Here is an 18,702-nt window from a genome sequence, read left to right on the forward strand (position 1 = left end):
CAAAAATATATTTCTTACCTACATGAATTGTGTATTTAAAGTAAATTTTGCCTTACATGTTCTCACCACGAAAGAAAAAAGAGAGAGAGAGAAAGAAAGAGAGAGAGAGAGAGAAGAGGGAGGAAGGGAGGAAGGGAGGAGGAGGAGGAAATGGTAACTCTCTGTGGTGGTGGGTATGTTAATTAGCTTTACCTGCCATATATTCTTCAATTAAGAAATTAAGATAAAAGGAAATTTTGTTTGCCCGACACACACGTTTCCTGTAGACGAGTCACATAATCTCACAGACGAGTCACCACGGGAACGTGCTTCCCGCATCGACGGCACCCCTCCAGCAGCTGGTGGAGGAAAGAGCAGACACGGAAGCCACGCAGCCAGAATCTTCCTGGGCAAGCTCATGCTGCCACCTATGGAGTGTAAGCTGCCCGCGCCCCTGCTTCCCCAACAAGACGAGCTATTTACGCAACACCGACGACTCACAAAGCACAATGTCCGTGCTGTCCACGGACACCTACACGCCCACACACCTGCTGCTATCCACCTCCTGATTCTACCCTCTAAATATGTATCTTGAAATTTGTTGGGAAAACAGTTGTTCAGTCTGCGACCCGAAGCACAGTAAAGGTAACCAGGGCAAGCACAAAAGCCATTAAAATTACTCACGTCATTTCTGGCCCCCAAGAGACCTGATCTGAGGTACAGCCCGGCTGGAAAACATGCTATGTGTCTAACTCCAAGCCGATTTGTATCCTGGAACCAACTGGGCTCTACGGTTCTTTCTGCATCAAATGTGGGCTCCGCCCAGCACGTTAAAAGGAGAAGGGGGTCCGTGGACCCAGGCCATTCCATGCAAAATAAAAATAGAATCAGCTCACCTTGATGCTTTTGAAATCAGAGGGGTTATCGTGTATCTCTTCGTCTTCCGTGACTATCTCAGCCGGCGCCTGGAGGGAAAACAGAGCCCGTGTCAGGTTCAGTGGCGGTCAGCCTACGTCGAGCCCCGTGAAAGGAGCAAACGGCAGTGAAACAGAGCAACTCTCTGTGAACCACTTCTGTGGACAGAGCTGAAAATGTGGCCGGTTTTTCCACAGTGGTTGCTTCAAACCCCACTCTGTGTCTGCCCTGAATTTTTTACCTGTTGCTCCACTTACGAAATGCTAACCTGTTTAGTACAATCGCTGGAGAGATCTCTAAGGAGAAACACCTGAAACCCTCTTGTGTGAAAAGGAGCGGAATGCGGGCACCTGGGTGGCTCAGTCGGTTGAGCGTCCGACTTCGGCTCAGGTCGTGATCTCGTGGTTCGTGGGTTCGAGCCCTGCATTGGGCTCTGTGCTGACGGCTCGGAACCTGGAGCCTGCTTCGGATTCTGGGTCTCCCTCCCTCTCTGCCCCTCCCCTGCTCGCTCTCTCTCTCTCAAAACTAAATAAATATTAAAATAATAATAAAATAAAAGGAGTGGATTACCCTCCTGATGCCACTGGTCAGCAGGTAGTAAATGCCTGTGTGAGCCTCTGTGTGCCCCTGGGGACCACAACCGCCGCCCTCGTTCCCCGTGTTCAAGACACCCGCCACAGCTCCTCACCCAGCGGTGTGTGCTCACATCCTTGTGTATTACTTCCCAGTTTTTGTGACTTGTTTGCAAGAGGCAGTGAGCTGTCTTTAACTGGCACCCTGGAACCTCTCGACTCAGGGAAAGCCATGTGGTTCTGTGGCACAGAAAGAAAGGGCCCCCCGGGGCTACTTCCGTTATATGCCTATACCAGTCGGAGTAGGCGGGTGAGACTGTAGCGACCATCACGCCAAGTGCACGCGCCTCATGCCCACTGCGGGCTGGCCAGGGGGTCTGCTGCTCATCACGGTCACCCAGGATGCCCGACCGACGGGGACACCTACTCCTCACGTTTCCATGATTACAGAGGCAGACGGGCGGTGTGGAGTTTACACATTACGTCTCTGCCAGGAAGTGTGGCTCGTTAAGTCCACTCACCCGTCTGCAGTGAAGGCAGGTCGCAAAGCCACACCTGAGTTAAATAAGGTGGGTGGAGAAGTAGCCTCTCACCAGGTGACCACAGCTGGTGGTCATGATGAGCCCTAAGGACCCACCAGCCCCCGCCAGCGGATCCTCGAAGGAGCAAGACCGGAGTCCGTGGCTGTGTAGACGTGCGGGCGGCTGCCCCACAGCCGTTGCCGCTAGCCCGACCTTATCCAAACGTTCTGAAAACTCAAACACTGTATGAGGGCTCTCTTCCTACAGTCCACGTGGGAAAGTAATCACGATGAATAAGATTCTGCGGGGACTGCTCCAATCACACGAAAAATAAACATGAAAAGCACATTCTTTCAAAGCATCAGCGATGTCAACCATTTCTTCATTTACTCAGCGGTACAGACGGAATGCCTGGGTCCCATGACGCTGAGATACAATAGGGACAGCGAATGCAAACCAGTGTGGCCCCCGAGAAGCTTCGTCATGGGAGGAGGCAAACGTTAAATCGAGTCACACAATCAAGTACAAAACCACAACGGTGATACGCTCTGTAAGAGAGACACATGGAGTTAAACAGGACACGACGCGGGTTAACATACATGGGAGACCACCGAATGCTCCCTCGGTACAACCTGAACTATGAGAGAAGAGACACGTTCATATATGAAGGGCAAAGGAAGACTATCCCAGGCAAAGGGAACCGTGCTGTGATCACAGTAGTGCAGCCAGGGGACGGCAGTAGTTGAGGCCAGCCAGACGGTGGTGTAGACGGACAGAGTGGGTCGCTTCCGGACATGTTATTAGGAGGTAAAGCTTGCAGCCGTTGAGATGGTCTGGATATGGAAGAGTGGGAAAAGGTGGGTCTTGGAAATATCTCAGAGTTTCTTTCTGTCCACTGGATGAACAGGTGTCATACGTCCATGGTCTCCGTGGTTTGGGGACGTGTGGAAGAACACGCATGTTCAGCATCTCAGAACATCTAATGCATGATGTCAACTCATAGTGTGTGTGTGTCTGGATGTGTGTGTGTGTACAGACACATGTTTGTATGTGTGGATGTATATTTGTGTGTGTGTGTATGTCTGGGTGTGTGTATGTGGAGATGAGTGTGCACGTGTATATGTGGAGGTGTGGAGGTATATTGGCGTGTGTGTGTCTGGATGTGTGTGTAAATGCGGAGGTATGTGTGTACATGTACGTGTATGTGTGTGCATGTGTGTATGTGTGTGCATGCATGTATCTGAGTGTCTGGGTGTGTGTGCATATGTAGATGCGTGTGTGCACACATGTGTGTGCGTGCATGTGTCTGGGTGTGCGAGTAGGTGCGTGTGTCTCTGGATGTGCGTGTAAATGTAGAGGTATGTGTGTACATGTACGTGTATGTGTGTGCGTGCGTGTATCTGAGTGTCTGGGTGTGTGTGCATATGTAAATGTGTGTGTGCACACATGTGTGTGTGTGCATGTGTCTGGGTGTGCAAGTAGGTGTATGTGTCTCTGGATGTGCGTGTAAATGTAGAGGTATGTGTGTACATGTACGTGTATGTGTGCATGTGTGGTGTGTGCATGTGTGTATGTGTGTGTGCACGTATCTGAGTGTCTGGGTGTGTGTGCATATGTAGATGCGTGTGTGCACACATGTGTGTGCGTGCATGTGTCTGGGTGTGCAAATGAGTAGGTGCATGTGTCTCTGGATGTGCGTGTAAATGCGGAGGTATGTGTGTACATGTACATGTATGTGTGTGCATGTGTGTGTGTGCACGTATCTGAGTGTCTGAGTGTGTGTCATATGTAGTGTGTGTGTGCACATGTGTGTGCGTGTGTCTGGGTGTGCAAGTGAGTAGATGTGTGTGTCTCTGGATGTGTGTGCGTCTGTAGATGTGAGTGTGCGTCTGCAGCCCAGGAGAGAGCTGGCGTCCCGGTGGCGGAGAGCTCTGTCTGGGGAAAAGTCTGGAGGGAGAAGAAGAGCTGCCCCGACCTGACCCATGCTGACCTCTGACCTTAAGCGCCAGGCTGAGAACGCGGAGTCTGCAAAGAAGACTAAGAGGGGCCTCGCAGGCTCATCAGAGGAGCGTGCGACTCTTGACCTCGGGTCGTGAGCTCGAGCCCCACACCGGGCAAAGAGACTGCTTAAAAATAAAGTCCTACAAAAAGAGGGAGGCCACGGGAGGGAGCGTTCTGCTCAGACCCGGCTGGCTTCCGGCCCGCGTACCGTCCAGCCAGGAGGGCCCACGAGAGCGGAGAGGGGGATTCGATAACTGACGGCACGAGAGTCTCGAGGGGCTCTGAGGAGACAGGAGCGAGCCCAGGAGAAAGCGGGAGGACAGCCACGTCCACCGCGAAGACCACAGATTCGCGTGGACCCCGGGGCCACCTGCCCCCAGCCACCCCTCATCTCGTCCCTTTTGCTAAAAGGAGAGCCCAGTCCCGGGCAGCAACCCTACCGTCCAGAGAAGCCTGGGCCCTCCCCAGACTCCAGAACCAGATTAGTCCCCACCACCCAAGCCCCCTCGCCTGCCCCCCAGCTGCTGACGGGGACTTGGCGGACAGACACAGGCAGCGCGTTTCCGGAGGGGAAGGGCACAGGGAAGGAAACGGCCTCTCGATCCTTCTGCCCCACGTGTCTCAGCGCGGCGCCCAGGCTGGAGGCGAACGTCCGGAGACTGTGAGGAAACGAAGCCGAGGCCAACGCTCAACGTGCAGAGGGAGGCTGGGCACAGCGGTGCCCAGAACCAGCCCGCCAGTGACACCGCTGGGCCTCTGAGCCGCCAGCTTCGGCCGGCCCGTCACACGGGAGGCCTCCAGGCTAAGCCACGTGCGCCCATAAGTGCTCCTCGGGTTTAAGCCACTTCTCTGCAGGTTCACTGCTCTTTACAGCTAGAAGCATCCAACAGAGCACTAACGACGCTTTTTAACTCATTCATTAACGTGCGCACCCGAACGCCCTTCGCGAGCATAGTCCGAGTTCCTCCCCGCACCTAGAGGTGCCAACGCTTTAAAGCGCCACTGTTTTTTCTAACTAAACAATCCGCAGATTCCACAGACAGACCGGCCTCCTCCTCGTGACTCCAAATTGTTTTGGTTTCACCTTCTTTTTTTTTTTTTTTTTTAATTTTTTTTTTCAACGTTTATTTATTTTTGGGACAGAGAGAGACAGAGCATGAACGGGGGAGGGGCAGAGAGAGAGGGAGACACAGAATCGGAAACAGGCTCCAGGCTCCGAGCCATCAGCCCAGAGCCCGACGCGGGGCTCGAACCCACGGACCGCGAGATCGTGACCTGGCTGAAGTCGGACGCTTAACCGACTGCGCCACCCAGGCGCCCCGGTTTCACCTTCTTTAGTGTCTCACTCTTAGCGCTTTCTGGGGCGTGGAATGAATTAAGTTCGGCGGCCTTGCTCTGCTTGCACGGGAATCTGAGCAAGGACACGCTCCTCTCGTACTGAGCCTTGGGGACTCTGAAGGAACCGCACGTCAGCAGCCGTGGGACCCGGCCCCAGGTCTCTGTGATCTCAGGAGGCCCGCCCTTCCGAGCACCGACCGGACGTGCCTGGCACCTGCCGGGGTCTCTGCACTAGAGGAGAGTTGGTCAGAAACGCTGACTTATCCCCCCTTCGACCCCGCAGACAATCATAGCTCAGAGGCTTGGGCTAAACAGAGCCTGCAACTCTAGGCTCTTTTGCGCCTTTTTTAAGTGTTTATAAAAAGAAACGTAGCCTTAAATCTGGCAGAAGACATCGCTTTCGTGAAACACGTGTACCTTTAACCAGAACTGCAACGTCGTTAAACCATCAGTGTCTTAGTATCTGGATGCCATTTTTGCGCAGATCGTAAGAGCCAAAAACTGCAGCGAGGACCCCGCCCAGGGGACCTGCCAAACCACTTCCTGCTTCCCCGCTCCACAACCACAAGACCACCTTCCTCCCTCCCCAGGGCAGGAAAAAGTCCCCGGGTACCGCACGCTGGCAGGGCCTGTGCCGTGTCTCCTGGGGACCCTAGAAGGAAAGCCATTCCTGGGGAAGGAGATTGGAGTTAACTAAAAGCTTACGCAGGATCTTAAGTTTAGGGCCTCTCTGAAGCACCGGACGTGGGTCTCCCCGGGTGGGATGGGAAGGGCGGTGCTTCCCAAGCCTACTGACCACAGGGACCTTGTTTTCAAAGACGCAGAGCTCAGCTGGGGACCCGGTCTGCCTGGTGAAGCCGCTTCACTCCAACCTGCGGTGCCCCTCACCCACTGTGCCATCGCTTGGGATTTTCTCGTATCTCTTCAATGGGACTTATAAGCACCTGCTGGGTGTGAGGAAATGGGCGGTGAGAAGGCCCCCCCCTCAACAGCCCCTCCAGGCCCTCCCCTCTGGCCCCACCCGTCCACACACCACACACGCACTACTGACATGGCCCCCACTCCCCCGTCTTTATGCCCATCGATGCCGCCAGAGCTGGGAGTCCCCTGTCCCCTTGTCCCTCAAAGGCACAGAAGGTGCTTTAACATCATCTCCGGACAGCTAGGGAGCCCCGGTCCACGGAGGCATCGGCCCTCCCTGGTGTGGAGAGGCAAGTTAGACAGAAAGCAACACATCTGGGGGCGCCTGGCTGGCTCAGTCGGCCGAGCATCTGACTCTTGGTATCAGCTCAGGTCAGGATCTCACAGCCCTGGGACTGAGACCCACCTCGGGCTCCGTGCTAGGCATAGAGCCTGCCTGAGATTCTCTCTCTGCCCCTCCCCTGGTTGCACGCGTGTGCTTTCTCTCTCTCTCAAAATGAATAAACATTTAAAAGAGAGAGAAAGAGAAAGAGGGCAGTACAACAGCCATCCTCTCTGACCGCCCTGGGCTCCCCCGCCGTGGCGCCAGGCTCCTCCTCCGAGCGCCTCCCTCACCCCCGCCACTCCCCTCCACGGACAAGCACCTGCGGTCTGCCCGTCTTCTCCCCCTACACACACCCCTCTGGGGAACCCAAGTCACCACACGGCCACGGATACAGCGGAAATCAAATACGGTACCAGCAACGGGAACTCAGCAGTACGTGTATCGATCACGGTGATGCACATAGTACTCGTGACACCAGGGGTTCGCTTGTGTTTAAAACTTGCATCAGACGCTGAGTCCACAGCCAGAAGAGTAACTTAACAAGGAAAAATCAACGTTGGAAGGGGGTGGGGGGGGTTGCTAATTCTGGCATGAAAGGGACTGCCTAAAATGTCTTAATTTATTTACTACAGAAATTCCTTAAAAGTGCAGTAGAAATACTTAACCCGCTAGTCGGGATTTTATGAGAAAACGAAATCTTTTGGTCCCTGTCTGTCACGTCGAAGAAAGGAATAAAGAACATTACTCGCGATTTAGAAACTACAACGGGACACGTGGGGAACGTGCTCAAAATGCCACAGGAAGTGCTAGAGACTTGACGCGGCCTGTAAAGTTTGTGAACGTGTCACCGGAAAGAAAAATATCAGAGGTTAATAATAAAGGGAGAAAATTAAGAGTGACTGAGTTTCTTTTTTTTTTTTTTTTTAATTTTTTTGTTTCAACGTTTATTTATTTTTTTTGGGACAGAGAGAGACAGAGCACGAACGGGGGAGGGGCAGAGAGAGAGGGAGACACAGAACCGGAAACAGGCTCCAGGCCCCGAGCCGTCAGCCCAGAGCCCGACGCGGGGCTCGAACTCGCGGACCGCGAGATCGTGACCTGGCTGAAGTCGGACGCTCAACCGACCGCGCCACCCAGGCGCCCCAAGAGTGACTGAGTTTCAAAAGAGGAGCCAGATCACTGTCGCCCGGCCGGGTCCTCTGTGACCGTAAGCACAGGGCTGGGGCCGCGTCCGTTCCAGAAGGACAAAGATGACACCCGGATGCAGACATGGACCTTCTGCAGAAGATACGCTGTTTCTCAAAGACTGAGGATGAGAAATGTGCTTACGTGCTCTCAGGCAGATACTGCGGGCAAAGCTGTGCGTTTTAGAGCCCACCCAGCCCGCCCGCCCCGGGCAGGAGCAGGGCTTGGGGCCAGAGACCCGTGCAGACGTGACGTGCACTCCCAGGGGGCGTGGGGCCGAGCTGGGCGGGAAGCAGGGGGGACCAGGCCGCCGTGCGTTTGCTCCTGTGCAGCCTGAGGCTCACTGGCTCACTCTCACACCTTCCCCACTTCCCTCCACCTCCCCTGGGCCTTCCTCACACTCCGTGTCACGCCTCCGCGAGCCCCAAGGAAGGAAGCAGAGAGAGGGGCCCAGCGTGCATCAGGCCCTGTACCAGGCACTCACACGTCCCTCCCCCCGCCCCCCGCCGCCTCCACGTGATAAGGAGTCGGGGGTCTGAGGTCAGAAAGCTAGAAAGTCGATGACCTGTGATTCCCAATCACATGACCCCTACACCTCTCGTTCCATCACCCTGTCATCCCCCAGTGGTTATCGAGGGCCCCCTCCCCATCAGAAACTGTGCCCATGAGCACAGCAGGCCGTCCCCTGCCTCATCCAGTAACAACAAAGCTAACTCTGCGGTCACAAACTGTGACAAGCGCTCCGAAGGGTCCCAATAGCAGAAGGACCCTCCAGGGAGAGGGGCGGGCAGGAAAACACGTGATGTAGGATAAACAGCAGCTGACTGGAGAGGGCACAGAACATTCCAGAGGCCGGGCGAGCCGGGGGGAGGGGAGGAGGAGGAGACCGCAGTCGGCAGGGGCTGACGGAGCTGAATCCAAGGCGGGGGGTGCGGTCTCGTGAAGCAGCTACCCACCTGGTCCACCAGCACCTCCACCTGCACACTGCTGTCTTCTTTGACTTCTGGCGCCTCCTGGGCATCCGCGCTTGGAGTCTGGGCTCTAAACACGTCACCTTCTGGAGAAAAACAACACACGTGGGGTTCTTGGGCCAACGGCCACCGCACAGCTTCTGTCCCAAACCGACGTCACAGCTGGGCGTCCCCTGAGCCTGCCGTGCGGTGGTCACGTGGGGCGGCCCGCCCGGGGGCCCCGGGTCCACACCCCTGTCTCCACGAAGCTCCTGGACCCTGAAGTCACGGTCATCGCTGTGTCCTACCCACCACGGGACTCAGTCCCGCGGATGAAACACGGTGATCGCTCGACCAGCGCGTGTCCAGTTAGCTCAGTGAGAAATAAACACAAAGCAACCCCCGGGCACCAGAATCATATTCTGAGCACATGTGCCTTTGTTACTTCAAAATTACGTCAAGAACTTATTTGGAAGTAATGAGCGAAAGGAGTCTGGGTTTGGACAAAATGAATTCTAACAAACGAGGTGTTAAAATTGTGCCCTGCGAGGTAGTCAGCTAAGCCGACAGACAAGAATCAGCCCATCGGCATTACGAGGGGGTGGATTACTGCTTACAAAGTCCCGAGGTTCTCGAAAACTTTATCCTCACCCCCGCAAAAAGTGACAGCAAAAAGAAAAGGAGGCAGCCGCTTCCTTCAACGCCCAGAGGGTGTAACCGTGGCCGTGATGGGCTCAGTGACCCGACACGGGATGGGCCACAGCTCATTTCACTTCTTCCTGTCCTTCCCCCCTCCCCTTCCTGGCCCTCAGCCCCAGGAGGACCGTCCCCCGGTCCTGGGCTATGGGGGGCCCTGCTCCCAGAGAAGGGATGAGGAGAAGGAGAAGGCAGAGGGTGGCATCCACGGAGACCTCACGTGTTCCAGGCCCTCTTCTGTCCGCTGGACAACTGACACCCATGCAAGCCCCCCACAAAACTACCGTGCCCGTGGTAGATCAGGAATTTGCCCAGGGCCCCAGGCTTGGGAGGGCCACGGCCGGAACCTGGGCCCCAGCACGGCACACGGCTTCCCGGAGGGAAGGTCTGATACACGCCAGGCAGCCCAAGCCGCCAAGAAAGACATTTTATGCGTGCTGATTGAATTCTCTATTACTCTTGATATGTTATAGTATCCCAGAGTATAACCTCCAGGGCTCTGCGGTATAATCTACAGTACTCTAGTGTAACCTACAGTACTGTAGGCTCAGTAGGCTCTGGTGTTAGGCCCAACCTGGCCATGGTCGGGTTGTATCAGAACACGGCGTGGGCCGTGCCCACCGGCCAGGAACACTGGCTAGAGAGGGACGTCTGAGCGCCCCACGTGCAGACCCGAGCCTGGCGCACAGCAGGACGACGCCTTCTTCGGGATGGGAAGGTCCGAAGGGGAGGGCGGGGAGCAGGAGAGGCGGCAGGAAGACCTTCGAGTCTGTAGCCTGGCAACAAGCAGAGGGTTCCCGGGAAGCCAAGATACAATCAGAGCAGAGAACGGAGGAAACCGAAGGGAGCACCAGGGGAGGGAGGGGCTCTAAGAAAAAGGACTTCCAAAAGTCGTCAAATGCTGCCGAGAAGCAAAGGGGAGCCCTCCTTTCCGGGGTCCTATCCTCTGCGTAACCAGCCACCGTCAAAACACCTGTGACACATGCTGATGGATCAGGGGGCTGGCTCCCAGCCAGGGCTCAGCCCCTCCCAGCCGGGATTCAGGCCCCTCCCAGCCAGTCAAGCCCCGCCCAGCCAGTCAGGCCCCTCCCAGCCAGGGCTCAGGCCCCTCCCAGCCAGTCAAGCCCCGCCCAGCCAGTCAGGCCCCTCCCAGCCAAGGCTCAAGCCCCTCAGCCAGGGCTCAGGCCCCTCCCAGCCAGGGCTCAGGCCCCTCCCAGCCAGTCAAGCCCCTCCCAGCCAGTCAGGCCCCTCCCAGCCAGGGCTTAGGCCCCTCCCAGCCAGGGCTCAGGCCCCTCCCAGCCAGGGCTCAGGCCCCTCCCAGCCAGTCAAGCCCCCCCCAGCCAGTCCGGCCCCTCCCAGCCAAGGCTCAGGCCCCTCCCAGCCAAGGCTCAGGCCCCCTCCCAGCCAGTCAGGCCCCTCCAAACCAGGAGTCAGGCCCCTCCCAGTCAGTCAGGCCCCTTCCAGCCAAGGCTCAGGCCCCTCCCAGACAGTCAAGCCCCTCCCAGACAGTCCGGCCCCTCCCAGCCAAGGCTCAGGCCCCTCCAGCCAGTCAAGCCCGCCCAGCCAGTCAGGCCCCTCCCAGCCAAGGCTCAAGCCCCTCCCAGCCAGGGCTCAGGCCCCTCCCAGCCGGGACTCAGGCCCCTCCCAGCCAGTCAAGCCCCTCCCAGCCAGTCCGGCCCCTCCCAGCCAAGGCTCAGGCCCCTCCCAGCCAGTCAAGCCCCTTCAAACCAGGAGTCAGGCCCCTCCCAGCCAGGTCTCCGCAGAGTAGAAGCAGGAGCTGAGCAAGTATTTTTGGAATTATTTCACTTTAAAATCAGCTCCAAAGTTTAATCTTTTAAATGTCCCTCCGACTCAAAAGATAAGCCTACACCATTCAGACGGATTTTAGTTTCACGTCTCCCTCCAAAGGCTAACTTGGCTGTGGGTTGTTTACTGCCTGCCTGGTCCTCAGGGAGAGCACGTCCCGCCCTGATGTACACAGAGACACGGAATTACGGGACTGATCCGGCAGGGCTTCCTGGTCGGAGAGCCCCACTGCCTTCGGCACGGGGATTTTGTTTTTCTCCTCTCACCACCACGGCCCCTCGAGCTGAATGTCTCATTAATAAACCAGATAGTCACCCATCGAGTGTTAAAACCGGATAGTCACAAGTCGTATCTTTGCGGTGAAACTGGCCCCGAAACAAAACACCGTCTTAAAAGGGTGGCATTTTTTAATGCCGGCAGCCAAAGGAAATTCACGTTACCTGAACCGCTTTGGAATGAGGGTTCCACCAGCGTCTTCTTCTTCCCCGCTCTGGCGTTAAAAACAGAATCCCGTTCCTTACGGGGAATGCTGTCATACTTATGTGTTTCTTTTCCTTTGGAATCCTCCTAAGGTACAGATCAAGAATCAAAAGTGTGGTACGAACAGCAGCGTGCCGAGTCCTATCAGTCACCGTGAGAACCGTCAGAGCAAGCACAAGGCTCCTTGACTGCCTCGCTCAGCAACCTGGAAGAGGCATCCCTTCTGGAACCATCTGGACGGCTCTGCCTCGGACACTTCTCTTCGTCCCTCACCAGGAAAGGGAGGCGCTGTCCTACTAACCGAAGGTGCCCACGTACCTGACAAAATGGGGAAAGCTCTGGAAGGGAACAGGAGAGTCTGAGCGGGTCCGTGTGGTTTTAGACACGCCTAACAGCCTAATAAAAATCACTGTTTCAACAACTACGAAACTATTCCCGCTGGAGCTTCTGGGCAAGGCGGAGCATCTCGGATAAAATAAATAAATAAACATGTGGCAGGTTCATTTTGGGTTGAGATAAAGGGAAACTCGGACGTCTTTAAATATCTACAGACAGGGGCGCCTGGGTGGCACAGTCGGTTAAGCGTCTGACTTCAGCCAGGTCACGATCTCGCGGTCCATGAGTTCGAGCCCCGCGTCAGGCTCCGGGCTGATGGCTCGGAGCCTGGAGCCTGTTTCCGATTCTGTGTCTCCCTCTCACTCTGCCCCTCCCCCGTTCATGCTCTGTCTCTCTCTGTCCCAAAAATAAATAAACATTGAAAAAAAAAATTAAAAAAAAAAATAAATAAAATAAAATAAATAAATATCTACAGACAGTAGTAACCAAGCGTGGCGGGATCGCAGCGTACGATGAACTGACCCCACACACCATCCCGGCTCCGTCCCACGAACCATCTTCACAACACAAACCATCCCGGGGTTTTCCTTAGCCCTACCTTTGCCGAGGTATTCGGAGTGAACGCAGGCAGGACTGTGCAGAGGTTTCTCCCGAGCTCCCTAAGGCACCTGAGAAAACGTCAAACTAAAACACCTACCTTGCACCATTGGTACATTCACGGTGCAAACCACCCGTGTTTTCTTCCCGCAGAAATTCAAGGGTGAAAATCACCCCACGACCGAATACAAGACCCAAGCAAACTCTTTCTACCTGTTCCAAGGGGCTTTCCTAAAACTCGAAGTCCTGCTCCTAAGTATAGGAAGCGGGGTCTTGGTAGAACCGGTCTTCGAGACAGAGCACGGTCCCAGGTGCGGGTCTGCTGGAAGCAGCGGGGGGTGCGATTCTGAAAACCTGCTTCACTCCCCGAGCATCACCGACATCTCCTTCTTGTGATCATTTGCCATATCGTCAGCCTCTCAGACAAAGACACCAGCTACTTAGCGTGTTACCCCTGAAGTCAGACTCAAGGGACAGGACACAGACTCGTCCCGGCCTCCTCACGGGGACACAAAGCAGCACTCAGCACAGAGCGAAACGCACGGCGAAGGCCAAGAAGAGCCGCGGCCCGGCCACCGGCCCCGTCACCCCAGGCTCCGGCCACGAGATGAAAATGAGCTGGTCCACGGCGCCCTGGAAGGTCACCTGAGACACACGGAACTTCAGGCCAGCACCACGGCAGGTGAAGAGAGGGCACGATGTCAATAAGTCGATTTTACTGTTTACTCTCACACCTAAGTACCTGAAGGAAACTCGAGTTTTCAAGAGCACCTTATCTCCACAACGTCCAGTGAAACCTGGAGCCGCCCTGGTTTGGCTTCTCGCCAAGTCTTAGCCCAAACCCTGGCTTGTCCCCTGTCCGCGAGGACACCCTTCCGCACTCACCCGCACGCCCAGTCTCCTTCCTCCCCCCTCGTCCGGTGCTGGACGCAATCTTCCTTCGTCTCTGGGTGGCTTGTTTAGGGTATTTTTTGTTCACCGGTCACCACTCGAAGGCTGGAGGGCACAGGACCGGGGACGTTTGCTTGTCTGACCATGAATTCCCGAGCCGGCACGTAGAGGGCACGCGGTAAACGCCCGGCGAGTGAGCACGGTGCGAGCGTGATCTGATCTCCTTCTGCCTTTCAAACCGGTGGCAGTTGTTGCAACCTCAGGGTGCTGTTCACGTGCCTCAGCTCGGAGCTGGGACCCTCAAGCCCAAGCCCACCCGCCCTCCTGGCCCTGCACACCCACCCCTCCCTGCCCCCTTGCCCTTCCAGCTCCCCTCCCCCCTCGCTTCAAATCCCAGCGCAAGCCGACCTCGAGGGCCCTGTGCCGTGTCCCCCGTAACGCTGCACGTGGTCGCCAGAGCACGGCCAAGCCCTCTGCATCCCCGGTGCCCGGCAAACACAGTCCGTGCTCGGTGAAGGGATCCCCACAGCTGCTCTGCGTCTCCGCTGGTTTCATGAACCGAGTAGACGATGCGGGACAAGCAGAGGCACAGGAAGGGAGCAAAGACAGGGCAGGGCCCGACCGGGCTCACGTTACACGCACACACACACACACACACACACACGGGCCTGCACCGCCGCCCCAGCCTGCCTTCCCGTGCCCACGGGGGGGCCCCCCCACGCGCCCCCAACCTGCCACGCTCCCCGAGAGCCGCCACCCCCTCCGGTGCAGGCTGCAGCCTCGCCTACGGGTCCTGCTCCGACGTGGCCACGTTCCAGGCAGAGGACCCCTGGTCCGCGCCCCACCCGGCGGCCTACACGGCCCCACGGCCACGCGCCTGCAGCTTCTGGCGCCCCTCAGGCCAGAGCTCCCCCAGGACCCGGCGGGGCTGCCGTCAGCTTGACACGCGCCTCCGGCCGCGGTGGACACTCTGCGTGTCGCCTGTCAGAGCAACGCGCATTTACAGCAGTTCTGGGAATGCACGGGTTAAACAGGAAAACAGGGAACCCGCTGCTCCCGCCCCCGCGGGGAGACTTTCAGACGTCACCCTCTGCTCCCCACTCCTCCCTGCCCCGAGTCCGGAGTGGAAATCAGGGCGGGCCCCTTACAGAGGCGACAGGTGCTGCTTTTTCAATTTCATGTTTCTTTTCCGACTACAGACATTTCCAGAAAACACGCCGGAGGCATCCTGTGCTTGCTTCTCTAGTGCTCTGGGAACTGTCACTTTTCTGCGGAGCCCATCTCATTCGCTCTATGCTTTCCTGCTGCTGGTCACAGCCTTGCTCAGGCACAGGGAAGAGCCTCCCAAGGTACCGTGGCTGAATTAGCTCGTGGTTGGGGAACAGGGACCACCTGATTGAGTCAGGTTCAGAGTCAAGCCACTCTGGGGGGCAAAGCCGGCGCTGAATGCTGAGGGAGTGTCCCGCTTCCAAGCGGGTGAGGTTTCGCATCGGTGAGCCAGCCCCGACTCCAAGCATTATTAAAGTGAAAGATTTGCTAACATTTGGACCTGACTGTCGCACCTTCTGGCCACTAGAGGCACGCACAGACGCAGCCGTGGATGCTGTGTGATACTGCTACAGTCTTGATGTTATTAGCCTGCAAATGGCATTTCCAAAGCCCTACTCCGCACTGCACTTTACAGTTTAGACGGTCACTAAGTGTGTGTCCCATTGTATGCATCTCTATGACTGTTTTCACACACACACACACACACACACACACGGCTTTAACTTGTCAATGTTTTTCTCTCCGTTTCTGTTCACAGACAACGTTTTTTGTGTTCTGCGCCCAAAAGAGAAGTAGGTAATATTAGTGGTCTGGTTGTGGATGTGATAAATACAATGCTTACTAATTAGTCACTGATATCTTACGGAGGCTTGTACATTCAAATACTCATTTTAATGTAGGAATGCAGCTTTAAACATTTATTAACTTAGCCTCGCTTCTTTGGAAAGTAATGGATACAAAATCACAGTAAATGTAGCTGCTGTAAAACTGAATCTGCTAGAACAAAATTAGAATATGTCTCTTCAGTGGTGCCTGAGTGACTCAGTCGGTTACGTGTCCGACTCGGTTTTGGCTCAGGTCATGACCTCACGGTTTGTGGGTTCAAGACCCTCGTCGGGGCCTGTGCTGACAGTGCAGACAGAGTCTGCTTGGGATTCTCTCTCTCCTTCCCTCTCTCTACCTCTCTCTGTTTCTCTCAAAGTAAAAATAAACATTAAAAAAAAACAAAGAGTAGATTCATTCGTTATTTTCAGAGGACTGAAACTGTCACAGCTCAACTTAACTGAGCCCTGGGCCACCCTGACCTCTCCCGCTCTCTCATCCACAACCACCCAGACATGCCAGTGCCCCTGCCCGGTATTTTTCTTCTCATTTCATGGGACCAAATGCCATGAGGCATGTGGTTATCTTACGTGTTGCTAAGAGACAAAGCAAGCTACCAGCTAAACTATGTCACACTGCTCCCCTGTAACCCGGGGGTTCTGTTTTCTGCTTACTGGAAAAGCCCTCGGAGAACTTTCAGACAGAGACGTTTATCACATCCCGTACCTGTGCATAAAGCAAGAGGACAGTGTAACAGACACAAATTGCTCGAACCCTCTTGAGATTTTACGCCCAGAGTCGGGCTCTCCTGAGCCATTTCTTTCTTTCTTTTTTTTTTTTAACGTTGATTTTTGAGAGAGAGACAGAAAGAGCATGAGCGGGGAGGGGCAGAGAGAGGGAGACACAGAATCCGAAGCAGGCTCCAGGGTCCGAGCTGTCAGCACAGAGCCCGACGCGGGACTCGAGCTCACGAACCGCGAGATCATGACCTGGCGGACGCTTCACCGACTGAGCCACCCAGGCGCCCCATAAATAGAACAAATATTTAATAAAAGGAAGAGAAAAGTCTATCCCTACCTTAAGGACCCGACAGCATAATGAGATGAGGGCATAACTAAAACGAGTAAGGGCCACCCCCCCAAACTACTGCTTCAGGCCTCTGCTCAGAAGCTTCCAAAACCACGGAAGTATGGGATTCTGAGGTTGTAGCACTCACGCCAAGTATCAACTTCAAACCCAGTGCCCACACCACCCGTGAGCTGGTTAAGGCAACCTGAGGAAAACTCCGTGAGGCTGGAATGGTGTGCACACCCACGCGGGTTCTTTGTCCCCCGAAACAGCTGCCCCCTTCTCTGACCCCTCGAGGACCTGCACTGGGTTGGCCGATCTCCACGTGTCGCCTACTCCCTGTCCCGCGAGCCATCACCCTGTGCATGTGACTCATTTACACGCCCCTTCTATGACGAGACAAGGCCATGTGTCATGTATCCTAACCAGATGAAACGCACCCTTAGGGCAGAATCACATCTATCGTTTTCGTGCTCTCAATGATTCTCGTTCTTTCATTCATTCAACAAACACTTAATGCTAAACTCAGCCCGTAGAGAAAGAAAATCGAAAATAAATGAGACGATCATTCAGCTCTGGAAGCTACCGAAACAAGAACAGTCGATTCAGGAAAACCTTGATGCCAAAAGCCAGGCAAGAACAACACGGAAAAGAAGTATTCCGGGCTCATCTCCTCTATGAGCAGACAGGCAAAAAACCCTAACAAAATTTACCAAACCCCTTTCGAAAAGCATTTGTGAGCGGTGAGGCTTTCAGTGAAGGCAGGTGGGAAAGGAGTGATCTCAGCGAGAAGAGTCAGGTCAGTCGTGTTATCATCGCCAGCGACACCGGGCTCCTTCGGCGCAAGCGTGGACGGGCAAGGTTCTGGGCCCGTCCGCGGCTGGACTCTCGCCAGGCAGATGCCACGGGGGCTCGTGGGTCGGGAAGCCCAGGCATTTCCAAGAGCGTGGGTAAGACAGTGGTTATGAAATCCAAGCTGCACCAGGAGAAAAGCCACTCCAAGGGCCGGCCACTAGATACCGGAAAACAGAGGTCGATACGTGGGGAGACGGGTCTCAAGGCTGGGAAGTCTCAGTACGGAGGGTCCCTGAGCACAGGGGCTGGGCAGCCAGGAACAGGCAAACAGTAGACGCTCGACAGCTTTACTGAGCAAATCCTAAGGTCAGTAGAGCCACTGAAATGCAGTGTTTATAAGACGGTGGGGATATGTGGTCATCGTATACACAGGTGACAAAGACCCATATGGCCCCCAAGACCTGCTTCTACCTGCCCATCCAGGCTCTTATCCTGACACCTGCTGGCCATGCTTCTCATGCTTTATGTGCAACACACACACGCACGCACACACACACGGTGAGCTGTGCCCCAGCCCTGAGACGCCCCTCCCAGCTGTCCTCAGGCTCAGGGCAGCCACACCGGGCTTGACGCCCTCCCTCCTGTCTGTCCCGCACCACACATCTTCCTCCTCACATTCACTGTGTGTATGTCACAGACATCTCCGTGTACCTCCCGGTTCTACACCCACAGCTCCGACGCCTCATTCCCCACACGCACGGGGGCAAGCCAGCACCCAACACTGTGCCCAGAAGTCTGCGTCCCCAGCGCGGGGCCTCTCCAGGGAGGCGTCCTTATCAAGGTCAAGGACACCACGGCACCACCTCACTGTGTGAAAAGTACTTGCTTCTTTCTTTTCTCTTGAGTATTTCTCGATGTCCGCGCACTTTCCTGAAAGACAAACGACAGGCAGCTAGAAATTGGTAAAGATCAGCCAAAAGCCTCTTTCCGAGAACGTAGACTACAGCCGTGGCCTTGCGGAAGATGAGGCCACGGGGAAGGCCTGTCCAGTGTCCTGACGGCCCGGGGTTAAGTCCACAGCTGTTCCCCGGTCTCAGGAGCAGAAACGGCCCCCAACGAGGTTTGCTCAGTTTCCTTCCCGGAGACCTTGGAAAATCTCCACTCACCAGTGTGGTAAACCAGGCCCACGGGCAGCGTGCTCATGGGCACCTCTGTCCAAAAGCTTTCATACAGTCGCGGGGGGAAACCTAACAGTTTGAGGTTTTTAAATTTAAGTCTTTTTGGGGCGCCTGGGTGGCGCAGGTCGGTTTAAGCGTCCGACTTCAGCCAGGTCACGATCTCGCGGTCCGTGAGTTCGAGCCCCGCGTCGGGCTCTGGGCTGATGGCTCGGAGCCTGGAGCCTGTTTCCGATTCTGTGTCTCTCTCTCTGCCCCTCCCCCGTTCAGGCTCTGTCC

At 55.6% G+C, this 18,702-nt stretch overlaps 1 protein-coding gene across 1 annotated transcript in view; it reads right to left on the minus strand.

Moving 5' to 3' along the window:
* Nucleotides 1-18,702, minus strand: part of DCDC2C (doublecortin domain containing 2C) — a 158,699-nt gene that overhangs the window by 106,834 nt on the left and 33,163 nt on the right. Inside the window, 4 exon segments of the mRNA XM_030311828.1 lie at nucleotides 876-944; nucleotides 8,714-8,814; nucleotides 11,650-11,776; nucleotides 18,135-18,173. Coding sequence (XP_030167688.1) covers nucleotides 876-944; nucleotides 8,714-8,814; nucleotides 11,650-11,776; nucleotides 18,135-18,173 — 336 coding nt within the window.

Source organism: Lynx canadensis, chromosome A3, assembly GCF_007474595.2.
Source record: "Lynx canadensis isolate LIC74 chromosome A3, mLynCan4.pri.v2, whole genome shotgun sequence".
In the NCBI taxonomy this organism is placed as follows: Eukaryota; Metazoa; Chordata; class Mammalia; order Carnivora; family Felidae; genus Lynx; species Lynx canadensis.